Source organism: Cyprinus carpio, unplaced genomic scaffold, assembly GCF_018340385.1.
Source record: "Cyprinus carpio isolate SPL01 unplaced genomic scaffold, ASM1834038v1 S000006714, whole genome shotgun sequence".
NCBI lineage: Eukaryota > Metazoa > Chordata > Actinopteri > Cypriniformes > Cyprinidae > Cyprinus > Cyprinus carpio.
The window spans coordinates 176,932-189,858 of NW_024879320.1; the positions used below are offsets into that span (position 1 = coordinate 176,932).

The following is a 12,927-nucleotide window of genomic DNA, read 5'->3' on the forward strand; positions in this document are numbered from 1 at the left end:
TTATAGAATTATAGAATGATTTCTGTACATGCCTGAATTTAAGTATAAATGCAACAAAAATAACACATAATGTCATGATAATTCTGAATGTTCTTATTATTATTTAGAGATGCTCAGGTCTTTGAGTGGATAAGTGAAACGGGAGAAGCAGCAGTGCGGTGTTTTCCCATCAGCAAGAGCAGCTGCGTGTTTTGTGTGTTAATGACAGCATACAGATGTAGATGCTTAGCAGGATTATAGTGCATGATCTGCCTCTTAAACTGAAGATATGTGAGAAACTGAGCGAGAATAAGAGATGGAGGAGAAAGAGCTGGATCTCGCGGCCAAATAAAACACAGCTACACTTGGGACACAATCAGCTGAGCATCGCGCAGGTTACGGGAGTCTCAGACACGTTAATGCTTTAAGAGCAGCTCTCAGAGACACTGCGTGAGGAGCTGTTCGGTGTCTCTCTGTCAGCTGCGCTGGACGTCTCTGAACTGAGGTTTTGGCAGACCTGCCGTGAGCGTCATTCTAAGCCACTGGACGTTATTGGGAATTACTCTGCCCTGGAGTCTAGCTGGACTAGACTTGATATGTGAAACGAAAACTTGCCATGCATGATGCTGCCATGGAGATGCTTCTACAACATCTGATGAGGGACACGAGAAAACATGAGCAGTGAGGTTTAAAACCAAATACACAGACACACACACACACACGCACACACACACACACACACACACACACACAGACACACACACACACACGCACACACACAGATCTGTTGCAGTGACATGAGACCAGACAACATCTGTGTCTCGTGTCAAATACACTCTTGATAATAAAACAATGGCATTAATGGCTCCATGAAGAACTATATCTGCATGGAACCACTGCATTGGCAAAAGGTTCTTCAGATTGCTGAAATACTCTTCACACTAAGAAACAAATAGTTCATAAATGATCTTTTGGAGAACCAAAATGGTTTGTTTATTGCATCACTGCTAGAGATTTGAAAATAGATAAAAATATGTGACAATTCAAATCGGTTAATCGCAATACAGTTGGGGGAGGAGTTTATACGAATATTAATCGTATAATTATTTCTTATATTATTAATTATATCGATATTTTCTTATCATCTTGCCTCCGTATAATACATATTAAAGTAGTGTTTATAAGTGCAACGCTGCTTTGTTCACAGTGTTTAACCAAGGAAAAGCTGGATCACTGCTGTTCCATAAGCGCCACCTGCTGTCAGAGAGTGAATCTGCGTCTCATTCAGAGCTTCTGCTGTTTCGGTTTCATGCAGATATGTTTTATGTATTAAAGTTTGAAACAGCTAAAGTCAGACCGTTCTGTATTTACTTTAAATTTCTAAATTATACAATCTCATTTAAATCAAAACTGCTCATGCTGCGTGTATGCAGCATCTTTGTTTGGATCGTGAGTAAAATGCAGTGATTGTAATTTCAAATGGAAAGAGCACAGGGAAAGCCTTAGCTCGTTTATTTGAAGATATTTAATTTATTTGTAATATGTATGTTTTAACATTTCTATTTAGTTTTGTAATTTGACATATTTCAATTTGCAGCATTTTGTCTGAGAAATAATAAAAGGACACTTTTTCATTTATTATAATTTGCCTTAAATGTCCTTTTATAAGTAAAAATTGTAAGAAAATCGTATCATGAAATCAGTATTGTGAGTCATATCACATCATGAGTTGAGTGAATCGTTACATCCCCTTATCACTGCAACAAAAATAAAATAAAATTAAATTAAAGTATGTAACTTAAGGAGTAAAAATACAAATACTTTTAAAACTATTTTTGTTAATTGAAATGAAATAAAATATACAAACCTGAATTATATTAAAAAATTAAATTTAACTTAAAAATGTTGTTTTGGCAAGCTGAAGGAGTGTAATTTTAATATCACTAAGATAAAATAAATCTAAATAGAAATATAAAAAAAAAATCAACAACAAAAACTAATAAAAATGATAACATAAATTACAATGAAAACTGAAAATAATAAAAATAAAAGACAATTCAAAATATTAATAAATACTACAACGGTAATTAAATAATAGTAAATGACCACTGGTTCCTTGCTCTAGAAAGGTCTTTCTCAGTGTGTAAGCAGATGAGAGGAGGTCAGTGAAGACGTTACCTTGCTGGACAGGGCTGTGTGTTACAGGACGTCACACCGGTGGACGGCCGAGACCGTGAGTTACAGTAAGACGTGTTCACCTGCAGCCTCAGATCCTTGTAGCAGACTGATTTACTGACCATCTGACCTGAGGAACAAACAACATAAGCTCAGAGTCCTTGACGAAAGGACTTACATACAGTACACCAACATGTGATTCCACAGTGATGAATCTGAGCTGATATGAACATAATGGTCATAAAGCCATGTCCTGTGACATCATTCATAAACGGGTACGGCCCGTGTCAGCCCTGATGGTGGGAACAGACCATAGAGAGTCCCCTGAGGCTCAACTATAGAGTTACACCTGCACAGACCAGCAGATACGCTTGAGAAACACACAGCAATGCTGCTGGATCTCTCTCTGATCATTTACAGAATGGATTCATGCAGAGAGATATGTAATTAATTAAAAAGTGCAACAGGTTTTACACAATCCCTGGTGAAAAAAGAAGTACACTTGAGTATACTTTTAGAGTACTTATTTTTGGAATTAATATATACTTAAGTGTGAACTGAATTTAATGTTACATGTTAATTGCAATTGAATGAAAATGTATTTTAGATTAAAGTTGTATTATGCAATGTTTGATAATTTTTTTGACACACTTACAGTAAGTGGTGTGACTTCAGTACATCTTTATATGTAATTTCATAATTCTATTGTCTTTGAAATATGGTTGAAGTGTTACTGCTGAATGCACTGACAAGCATTTATGATCAACTAAAATATACTTTAATGTAATTTCTACTAAAACTTTAAAATTTAGTAATTTCAAAATATATTTATTTTAAATTAAATTTCCAAATAACACACTACAGTTAAAATTATAAACAAATATGTTTTTTAGTATGTTAGTCAACGCATCAAAATAAGTGCACTTCTTACAAAAGGTTATAGTAATTTTAAAATATATTTATTTTAAATTTATTTTTTAATTTGACATCATTACAAAGTGCATTTTTAAGTCTTTTTAAGTGATAAGAAACATAGTCAAGAAAGTGTCTAGTTTAAGTCACTTGCCTTTTATTTCATTAATATTATTTTATCTGCAAGTATAGTATATATATATATATATATATATATATATTAAACATTAAACACAGTTATGTGCATTTCTTTTTTAAAAGGTATTACAGGCTGAAATGTATTCATTAATCCTATAAACTCTGATGCATTAATAAATCTTTCAGACTGATGAACTTGTGAACTGCATCAAATGATTCATTGAAAAGGTCTGAATCAAAAGATGGAATTATTGACAAATCTGATATTGCTGCTTCTCTCATAAACTCTCATGAAAGTGCCATATAAAGCTGTCTAGATTTTCAGTGAATAACGATTTTAAATAGTAGCAATGCAGTAGCAACGCCTTGGTCATCATGGGTTTGTTTTCCAAGGAATGCATGAACCGATGAAAAGCAATACCTTGAATGCAATACAGGTTGGTTTGAATAAAAGTTTCTGCCAAATGCATAAATATAAATGTGCCAATAAATACAGAATTTTGATTCAGATTGGTTTTCTGTGCATATGCATTTGATAATGAACATGTGCTTATGAAAGAATTTAGGTGTAGTGCAATCAGCAGTGCTTCATGAGCTTAGGCCGGACCAGAATTACAAACCTCCAGAAGATCCGTAGCAGACTGATTCAGTTAAAGTGTTAATGTTTTTACATGTGACCGCAGTGTAATGTCTGGCCTGCAGCTGTGTTCAGACTGACGGCGTACCTCCTGCACAGCTGGCTGAGCACTGCGAGCGAACGATGGCCCATGTGTAGTTGTGTTTGGGCTGGTTGCGTCGCTCTGTGTGATCTTTGGTCAGTGTGTATTCCCACTGAATGCCCGGGTTCCAGCCCTGCATGAGAACCTGTGCAGGGACAAACACACAAGACCTAATGAACACCATCCACCACACAGGAAATCACACAACCATTCTTCTCTCATCTCTCCAGGACAGTGAGTACACGGAGTCTGTTTTACGACAGAACGCTGCCCACATGCTGTGACGCTGAACAATGTCTCCAGCGATCAGAACATTCTGTAATTAACACATTCAAATCTGTTAACCATAATTCCATTTTGTAGAGTTAGACAAATAGTTGTCATCTGCATGATATAAGAGTCAATGACATATAAATATCAACAAAGGAAAGATATTTTAAAAATTACGTAAAAAAAAAAAGAGCTTAGAAAAGAACTGTTAATACTGGTAGTTTATGTTGGTTTCATATGGTTTTGATTTTTTTTTTATAACATTTTAATGTTTGAATTTTACAACTTCCAGTGACAGTAATAACATATCTTCATTACACCTTGAATAAAAGTGTACACATTATAATTTTTAAATACTTTTTTTTTTTCAAGGTAAACAGTATATTCACAATTCTCGTGAATAATTAACTACGTTTTTGGGAAGTCGGACCATATTCCAACTAACTATGGATTGCCATAAAAAGGTGAAATTATTAGATATTTGAAGAGACTTGTTGACATGAAGGACTGCAGGTATTCTCTCTATGATATAATTTCCAGTCCATTAATTAATGACTAAAGCCAAAAGCTGCATGTTGGTAAGAAACAAATCCATCATTAAGACGTTTTTAACTTCAAACCATTTATTTTGGTCAAAATACGAGTCCATAATCCATAATAACACTTCCTCCAGTGAAAAAGGCCATCTCCTGTTGTCTCTCACATCAAAATCCACCTACATATTTGTTTAGAGCTGTGAATGTTTCGGCTTGAAAACAGTGTAGATGAGATGCACACTTTGCACTATAACACCAGAGTCTGGCAAGCAGCATAATGGCAATACCATTATGTAATTACAGAAGATATAAAAGTTACAGGCAGCTTCTACCTCAACTACCAGCGTCTCATTGGTGGGTCCAGTGGAGGTGAGGCTCTCTGGACGGTTGTAGGGTCTCTTGTAGTCAAACACAGCCCCAGCGATGGAGTGTCGTCCGGACCAGTCCACTGTCCAGTGTCCATTCAGGTAGTACTTCCTCTGCAGATTCCTCAGGGCCAGATAAGAGCTGGAGGAGTTGAGCTCCGTCACACGGATGCTGCGCGCTCCAGACGGTATGGTCACCACACGGTAGTACTCTACACAACAGACAGCGCAGAAATCATAAAAATTATATTTCTGAATATAACATTATTTTTTAAATGTAATTAATGTTTTACTTATCATTAATTTTTAGATTACATAAACACTATTATTTCACTGGTACGTTCCTTATAAGGTTCCAAAAATTAAAACTATATTTACATAAATCTATTATAATACTGTAAATATGACTGATGATGTGGGGAAAAGACAGAGCAGCGTAGCTATTTTAGGAAGGGAAAACATGGATAAAACACGATTAGACAGGAAATATAATTGTAGAAATTAACATGTTATTTTTCCCAGCCCAAGTTAGAATGCTGTTCACACAGATAGATGCCTTCGTAGATTGTACATGCGTTCAGAGAGTAAAGACAGACACGTACGGCTCATGTAATGTTGTTTGGAGAACTGTCCTTTGTAGGTCTTGCAGGTGGAGTTGTCGCCCTTGCAGACGCCACACAGATCTGGCACGGCATTGGATCCCAGCATCCTATCACAGCCCACTCTCTGGAAATCACAAATCATGAGCTCTTAGCAAGCACAGAAACACTCCTGACCATCATTCCAGTTACAGCACTTCAGTTTAATCAGACAAAAAGTCACCTCCATGGCACTGTAATTGGCTGATTACACTGTCAGTATGATAATGCCCTTGATCGCAAACAGTCTGCAAATTGGTATTAATGAGTCTAAATGATAGAAATTAATGGGTTGACTATAAAGAAAAGAACTCACCCATTCAGATATCAGCCTCTCGTCAAATCAAACTCTTAAAAAAATGACTTACCCAATAGGTAAGAATAAATCTGTAACAGTGAGCATCATTATAGATTTTACCAAGGAAACCAAAATCAGATTTAACCTCTTCATTTCAGAAGACCACCACACACCACAGCTAGATACATCACACACACACACACACACACACACACACACACACACATGTAAACACGCTGTATTAATAAAGAGGTACAAGATGCTCCACACTACAAAGATAATCTAGAGAAAGAAAACACAAGAGGGTAATAGTTTCAACATGCGTGTCCAAATCCACACAGATCAAATCCTCTCAGCTGGACAGTGTGTTCATGTTCAGTGTGTTAAAAAAACTCTTTGTGTAATGTTTTCAGTGCAAGCTACTTGTGTATAATCTAAAACATGAAACAGCAATGATGATTCATCATTACCGCTTACTTAAACTAAATCCGCTGAACTACAATTGTTCTGGTCCACTGCAATTTGTCACAATTTCATACAAACACAATTTCTCTTCTAATATAACAGCAGATTTGAAATGCTGTCAGTGAAACGCAGCAGATGAAGTCAAATTTAATGGAACAAAATAGTAATTGGCTCTCTCGCTGCAGTCATCCAAACACACAATATGAAACTGATGTGTGTTCTGAAGGAAATCCTGTTTTCGTTGTTTTCGTTTCTCTGAACTAAACTGAGATGAAATGCGTTTGATCGCTCTGCCTCTCAAGAGGGATTTCCACAGCAGAAGAAAACATAAAACCGATCACTGGGAGAATTCACTACAGATGAATCCTCTTGAACATCTCTGGCTTTAATGATAACACACAAACTGTGTCAGTAGTCCATTACCAGAGGAAAACAAAACAACCAACAGCACGATGCTTTTATTATATGTAGCAATGTATTACAACTCTACAAACCACTGCATAGAGAACACAACAGACGTAAGTAAATAATATTTTGCATTCAACACATTTTCAGCTGAGAGTTTCTCAGTTACTCGCAAATGACTATTCTTGTTCAAGTAACTAGTAAAGTAACACATTACTTTTGAACTGATGCTGCTGTAGATCTAGACTAAATATTGAAATGCATTACTTTTAAAAAAAGTAACCGTCCCCAACACTGGTATCTACAGTTCTAATATCTACAAAGACAGAGACTTACTTAAGACCTCAGGTTATACAGCATTTGCATGGTGTCAGAATTCAAAATTGTGAATATTATACATTACCTCACAAATGCCGTCGATGCAGACATTAGAGCTGTCCTGTGTGCAGAGCGTCCCATCCCTGACTTTGCTGGAGAGGGCGAAGAAGAAGTCGTAACCTTCAGCGAAGCAGTAGAGCTTACACACGTCCTGATCTGGAACAACACACACACACACACACACACACACACACACACACACACACACACACACACACACACACACACACACACACACACACACACAGAATATCAGGCATAGTTCCCTAAAAACACAAGTGCTACACTCTGGGGACAATACATTCAAAAGTATTCAACCCCCCAGTGATTAGTTCCTGCTCTGTCACATTCTTAAATTACAGCATATATTACATAGGATATTAATCTTAATTGACTAGTTTGAGCAGACAAACTTGTGTAAACTATTCAATCACACCAGGAACGTAAACTCTCAAATTACACAAAACACGTTAACCAGGTACAACTGTGTTTCTTTCAAACCCATCTGTATTCCATTGTCTGAAAGCACACCAAATTTCACTGACTCAGTGAGTCTCACAACTAATGAAGCCCAAGGAACTTTGAGATTAAGATGCTAGGAGGAAAACAGCTGGAAATGGTTACAGAAAGACAGACAAAGCTCTGAATCTTCCTAGAAGCACTACAAACTCTGTCCCAACTCAATCCCTTAATTAAATCCAAACTAACTTAAAATCAGAGGGAAATAACTGGTAATAAGTGCTCTTTTTGATTGCATTTGCTTTTCACAATGGCAATGTTAACCCAAAATCTAAAATCTGATTTGTTTTTGGGGTTCCAGAAAGTCATCAAGAATGGAAGAAATGTCAGAATCATGCATAGTTTTTTTGTTTGTTTGTTTGTTTGTTTTTTTCAGGAGGAACTAAAAAGCTTGTTTCCATTAATGCAAACATGGATGAAGCCAAATACAGAAAGACGCTTCATGAGTACTTGCACAGTCATCCAAATATCTGCATTAAGTGTGAAGATCCAATGACTGAAAGCACATGTTAAAAACTACGTTTTCATTTCTAAAGGACAGTGTAGAAACGAATGACTTTGTGGGGTGAGAAAAGTCATTAATGTTCTTTTGGTGCGTACATGTGTTGAATTTATTGTGTGGTGAAAGAGGAAGACACATTTTCCATGTGTTACAATTTGGAGGAGTAACAGAGAAAATGTGAAAAATTCAAGGACGTGAATATTATGTGAAGGCTGAACATACTTCACTTCAGTCTAACTTCATAAATAATGTTCTCATCCAGATTCTTCTCAAATGCTATGCCTCATCTCTTTCAAGCATCCCCTCAACCAATTGAAATACACGTTTATACCAACCGTCCACGCGTGTGTAGGGTTTCCACTTGTAGTGCCATCCGCGGAAGGGTTTGCTGTTGAACTCGGCGCACTGGGCGGCTCTGAAATCCATGGCGTTTTGAGGACAGTCAGCGGTGTTACACAGTTTATAAGAGCGAGACGAGCCCTCGCAAAACCTGCCGCCATACATGGGCCTGAGAGAGAAGAAAAGATCATGAGACACGTCTTGATTTACAGCAACAGCAACTCCATTCAATCATTCATGGTTGCCAAGCGGCTGTAATGTTTGTTGTAGTAATGAGATGCATTGCCAGAGAAATTAAGATGTCGTTCTATTTTGACAAGGAATCAATTTTCTCGACGCTTAAAATGAAATTTCTGTAGAGGATACTGTTTGTATATAAAGTGCAGCAGTGCATAAAGCATCATGTGATGAACAAGATGAATGATTATCAGAGCATGGATCAAACCCAATTACAATGCCAGCAATTTTCTATGCAGGAGATTTTTATTATATTCCTGCTTGTGGGAAATGAAAAATCATACAGTATTTCACATGAGATGGAGCCTTCCTTCTTCTATAGAGTTTCATGGCATCTGAAGCTGACTGGCTGAAAGTGTTGTGTTTCCATCAGCAAAGATGAGACCATACAAATCTGGTGCTTCTGAAGCGTTCTGCTCTTGCGATGAGATGAATGCAGAAATCAGAACGAGAATTACAGTCTGAAAATATTTGTCACCTTTTGAATCATTTAAAATCAGCCCAGATTAAAAATGGACACGATTGTTCAAAAGTTTGGGGTCAGAAAGTTTTTTTTTTATGTTTTTGAAAGAAGTCTCTTCTGCTCACCATGACTGCATTTATTTGATCAGACATACAAATTACAGTTACGGTTTGTGAATATCTGTTAAACTGTAATGTATTTCTGTGATGCGCAGCTGTATTTTCAGCATCATTACTCCAGTCTTCAGTGTCAAATGATCTTCAGAAATCATTCTAATATGATGATTTGCTGCTCAAGAAACATTTCTGATTATTATCAATGTTGATAACAGTTGTGCTGCACAATATTTTTGTGGAAACAGAATACATTTTATTTCTATTATTTGAAATAGTAAACTTTTGTAACATTATAAATGTCTTCACTGTCACTTTTAGCTAATTGAATGCATCCTTGATGAATACAAGTATTAATTTCTTTAAAAATATCCATCTGAACCCATGCCAACAGTATTGTACATACGTCAATTATATGATTGAAGTGATCAAGTGAAACTCATTGTGAACAAGGCTTTAGTGGAGACCCTCTCCGTCTGTCACCGGGCCGTGGATGTACCTGGGGCCGCTGCAGTGTCTCTCTCTGTAGGTCACTCCACTCTCACAGCTTCTCGAGCAGCTGGACCAGCCAGACCAGGATGACCACTGACCATGAACCGGCTTAGGACCTTCATCACCCTGCTTTACACACTGACCCCGCCGACACCACTGCATAAACACACAGAAACACACACATCAATCTGAGAGCAATAATGGTCTTTAAAGGGATTGTTCACCCCTAAAAAAGTGAATGAACACCTGTAGGAACACAAAAGGTGATTAATTAAAAATAATAATTTCTCTCTTTTCCATATACTCCACAAAATCAATGTAAATCTCCAAAATGACAAAGAAGCACAATGAAAGTATCACAAAGATGTGACACAGTCACTATTTAACGTCTGCTGGAGTTAGATGATGCTCTGTATGAGGAACAGACTGAAATCTAGTTCTTGCTTGCTAAAAACTGATTGTTAGATCCCACTCGTCTCACATGCCTCTGTGGATTTTCAGTGAGTAGCAACTTATACTTGGGTTTGTTGAATCATATGACTTCAGAAGATGTGGAATGAGGGCTGCATGATTCATTATCACATGTCAAATCACAAAGAGAAGCTTAAAGGGCTTCTTGGGCCAATAATATTAGTACTGTAATTTTACAGGTGGAATGTAAAAATATATTTTTTAATAATATAACATATATAATTTTCTTTTTAAATTGCATTTATAAATTACAATACTTTTTTTTTTTTTTTTGAGGAAAAAAATAGCAATTAGAATTTTTTCCCTTTCCCAAATTGTGCAGCCCTATGTGGAATATCATGCATATCATTAACATAATTATGATGCTTTTTTGTTTTTATTAAGCTGAACAGATGCAGTCATTCACATTCAATACAAAGAATTTTTCACAAATTCACCTTCGGAGTTCAGCTGAAGGAAGTTTTGGAAAGACATGAGAGTGTGAAAATGATAGTTTGAATGGCCCACCTTCACAGATTCATTTTAATTCCCATCAGGCATCATTCCATCTAATTCATCTCTTTGCGAGATGTTGATGAGTGAATGAACGACAGTCCGAGTCCAGCACTCTTAACACGCTCTGTGTAACTCAAACCGAGTCTCTGGCTCATGTGACGGAGCGGATATTTCCTGAACGCAGATGGGCAGGATTCCTAGAGGAGACTGTCATCATTAGCGCTGCGTACCGTCACTGGCTCTCGCTCGGATTAAACAGTCGTGTCTAATATATCACAAACCAAACACCTCCAGAGCTTCCCCTCGAGGAACACGTGTGAAAGACATCCAGACCACCAGCGCTGGCCTCCGTATCAGCCAGAGACGAGGAGTGTGTGTTTGCAGGAGAAGAGCTCTTCCTCCCTGATCAGCAGAGCTCAGGACGGGCCTGTAATTACCCTCTCACCCCAAAGTAAAGAGACGCCCCAGGAGATCAGCCGAGACCCACATGAGCTCATTAAACCCAATCTGCTGTGAAGGGCCTGCATCAGTGGAAAGGCATCCTTCGGGAGGAGAGCAACGATGAAAACTGTATCTCACACAACACTGATCCATCTCTCTGTCTGTCTGTGGGGCTGGCTGGTGGGCGAGGTTCAGACCGCAGCACAAATTCATTTTCGGACACCTTTTTAGTAGTTCAAGCAGCAAATATTTCATTGTAAAACCCAATCCACACCACATACTTACTGCATGTCGCTTAAAATCCACTTAAAGTGTTTGAGAGTTAAAGATCGGGAATCTAGAAACGTCTCCAGCAGTGTTCATAACTGCATTCACATTCATATGCGCTCATTTTCTTGTTTAAAAGAATTACACTTTAAAAAAAATAAATAAATAGTGTTCCAGAAATAATATACTTTAAAACAATATACTTCAGTATGATCTTTTCAGACAATCAGCTGCATAATAATTGCAATTAAATGATCATGTATGATAGTTTAAATTTATAATAAATGCAATTTTGTCCCACTTAGTGCTTTTTTTGACCCACTTAAGTAGGACTTTAATACATCTAATTTCATAATGACTTCTATTGTCTATTTTTATTACACTGAAAAGCATTTATGATAAAATAAAATATACTTAAAAGTCATTTCTGTTGAAATTTCTATGCTTTTGCATTTGTAATCATGAAGTTGCAGCTCAGAGCTTTTACAATAAATTAACTGTAAATGTAATATCAAATAACACACTACAATTAAAATTATAATCAAGTACTTAACGTGTGCTTTAGTATGTTAGTGAACACATCAAAATAAGTGTACTTCTTTAAAACATGACAAAATAAAACATGATTTAGAATGCAAATTACAATTCGTGTAATTAAGTGTGAAGTAGTCATTAGAGTGTCGCTCTTTAAGTGCACTTAAGTGGCTTTTATTTAAGTAATTTTAGATTATTGGCAAGTACAGTTCAAAAAATTTTTACTTTTGAAAGATTTTTCAAGTGCACATACAATACATGCAAAGGTTTCCCTGTCAAACCGAATCTTTTCCAGCCTTCAGTACGGTGACTCCTCACATGAATCTCCTCAGCTTCTCTTGTGTTTTCGTGACTCTCAGCATGAATTGTTCACTCATTCAGTCTGCTGGCATTCACAGCAGCCTCTCCCTGGAAACACTCGTTTAAGACACTAAACATCTGTTAAAAACCCATCTGAAAGAACAACACAACCCCCTGAAAGGCTCTCTCCCCCGCGGGGTTAATGTCACACACTGAAGAACCACGAGAGGATGTTAATGATTAAACTCATTCAGTGACAAGAAACAGAGCGCTTGGCTTTTGTGCCGCTTGAGCTGAGTGTGAGGTGATTTCTTTTTAAGATGAGATGCTTCTGAAGACATGAATGCGTCCTGTGAGCGTGACTCACCATCTCTGGACCGCAGGCAGAGCCCTCGGCGGCTGGCATGAACTTGGTCTCACATTTTCTTCCGACCCGGTGGCACCACAGGGCTTTACAGATGTCCTGCGTGACACAC

At 37.2% G+C, this 12,927-nt stretch overlaps 1 protein-coding gene across 2 annotated transcripts in view; it reads right to left on the minus strand.

Moving 5' to 3' along the window:
- The window catches only part of LOC109064939 (A disintegrin and metalloproteinase with thrombospondin motifs 16-like), a 69,703-nt gene that overhangs the window by 13,334 nt on the left and 43,442 nt on the right, over positions 1 to 12,927 (minus strand). For both annotated transcript variants that reach the window (XM_042755517.1, XM_042755518.1), the window contains 8 exons: positions 12,819 to 12,914; positions 9,951 to 10,099; positions 8,635 to 8,807; positions 7,304 to 7,434; positions 5,697 to 5,820; positions 5,062 to 5,306; positions 3,930 to 4,068; positions 2,158 to 2,284 (listed from right to left, as the gene is read on the minus strand). In XM_042755517.1, coding sequence (XP_042611451.1) covers positions 2,158 to 2,284; positions 3,930 to 4,068; positions 5,062 to 5,306; positions 5,697 to 5,820; positions 7,304 to 7,434; positions 8,635 to 8,807; positions 9,951 to 10,099; positions 12,819 to 12,914 — 1,184 coding nt within the window. The remainder of the gene's footprint in view (positions 1 to 2,157; positions 2,285 to 3,929; positions 4,069 to 5,061; positions 5,307 to 5,696; positions 5,821 to 7,303; positions 7,435 to 8,634; positions 8,808 to 9,950; positions 10,100 to 12,818; positions 12,915 to 12,927) is intronic.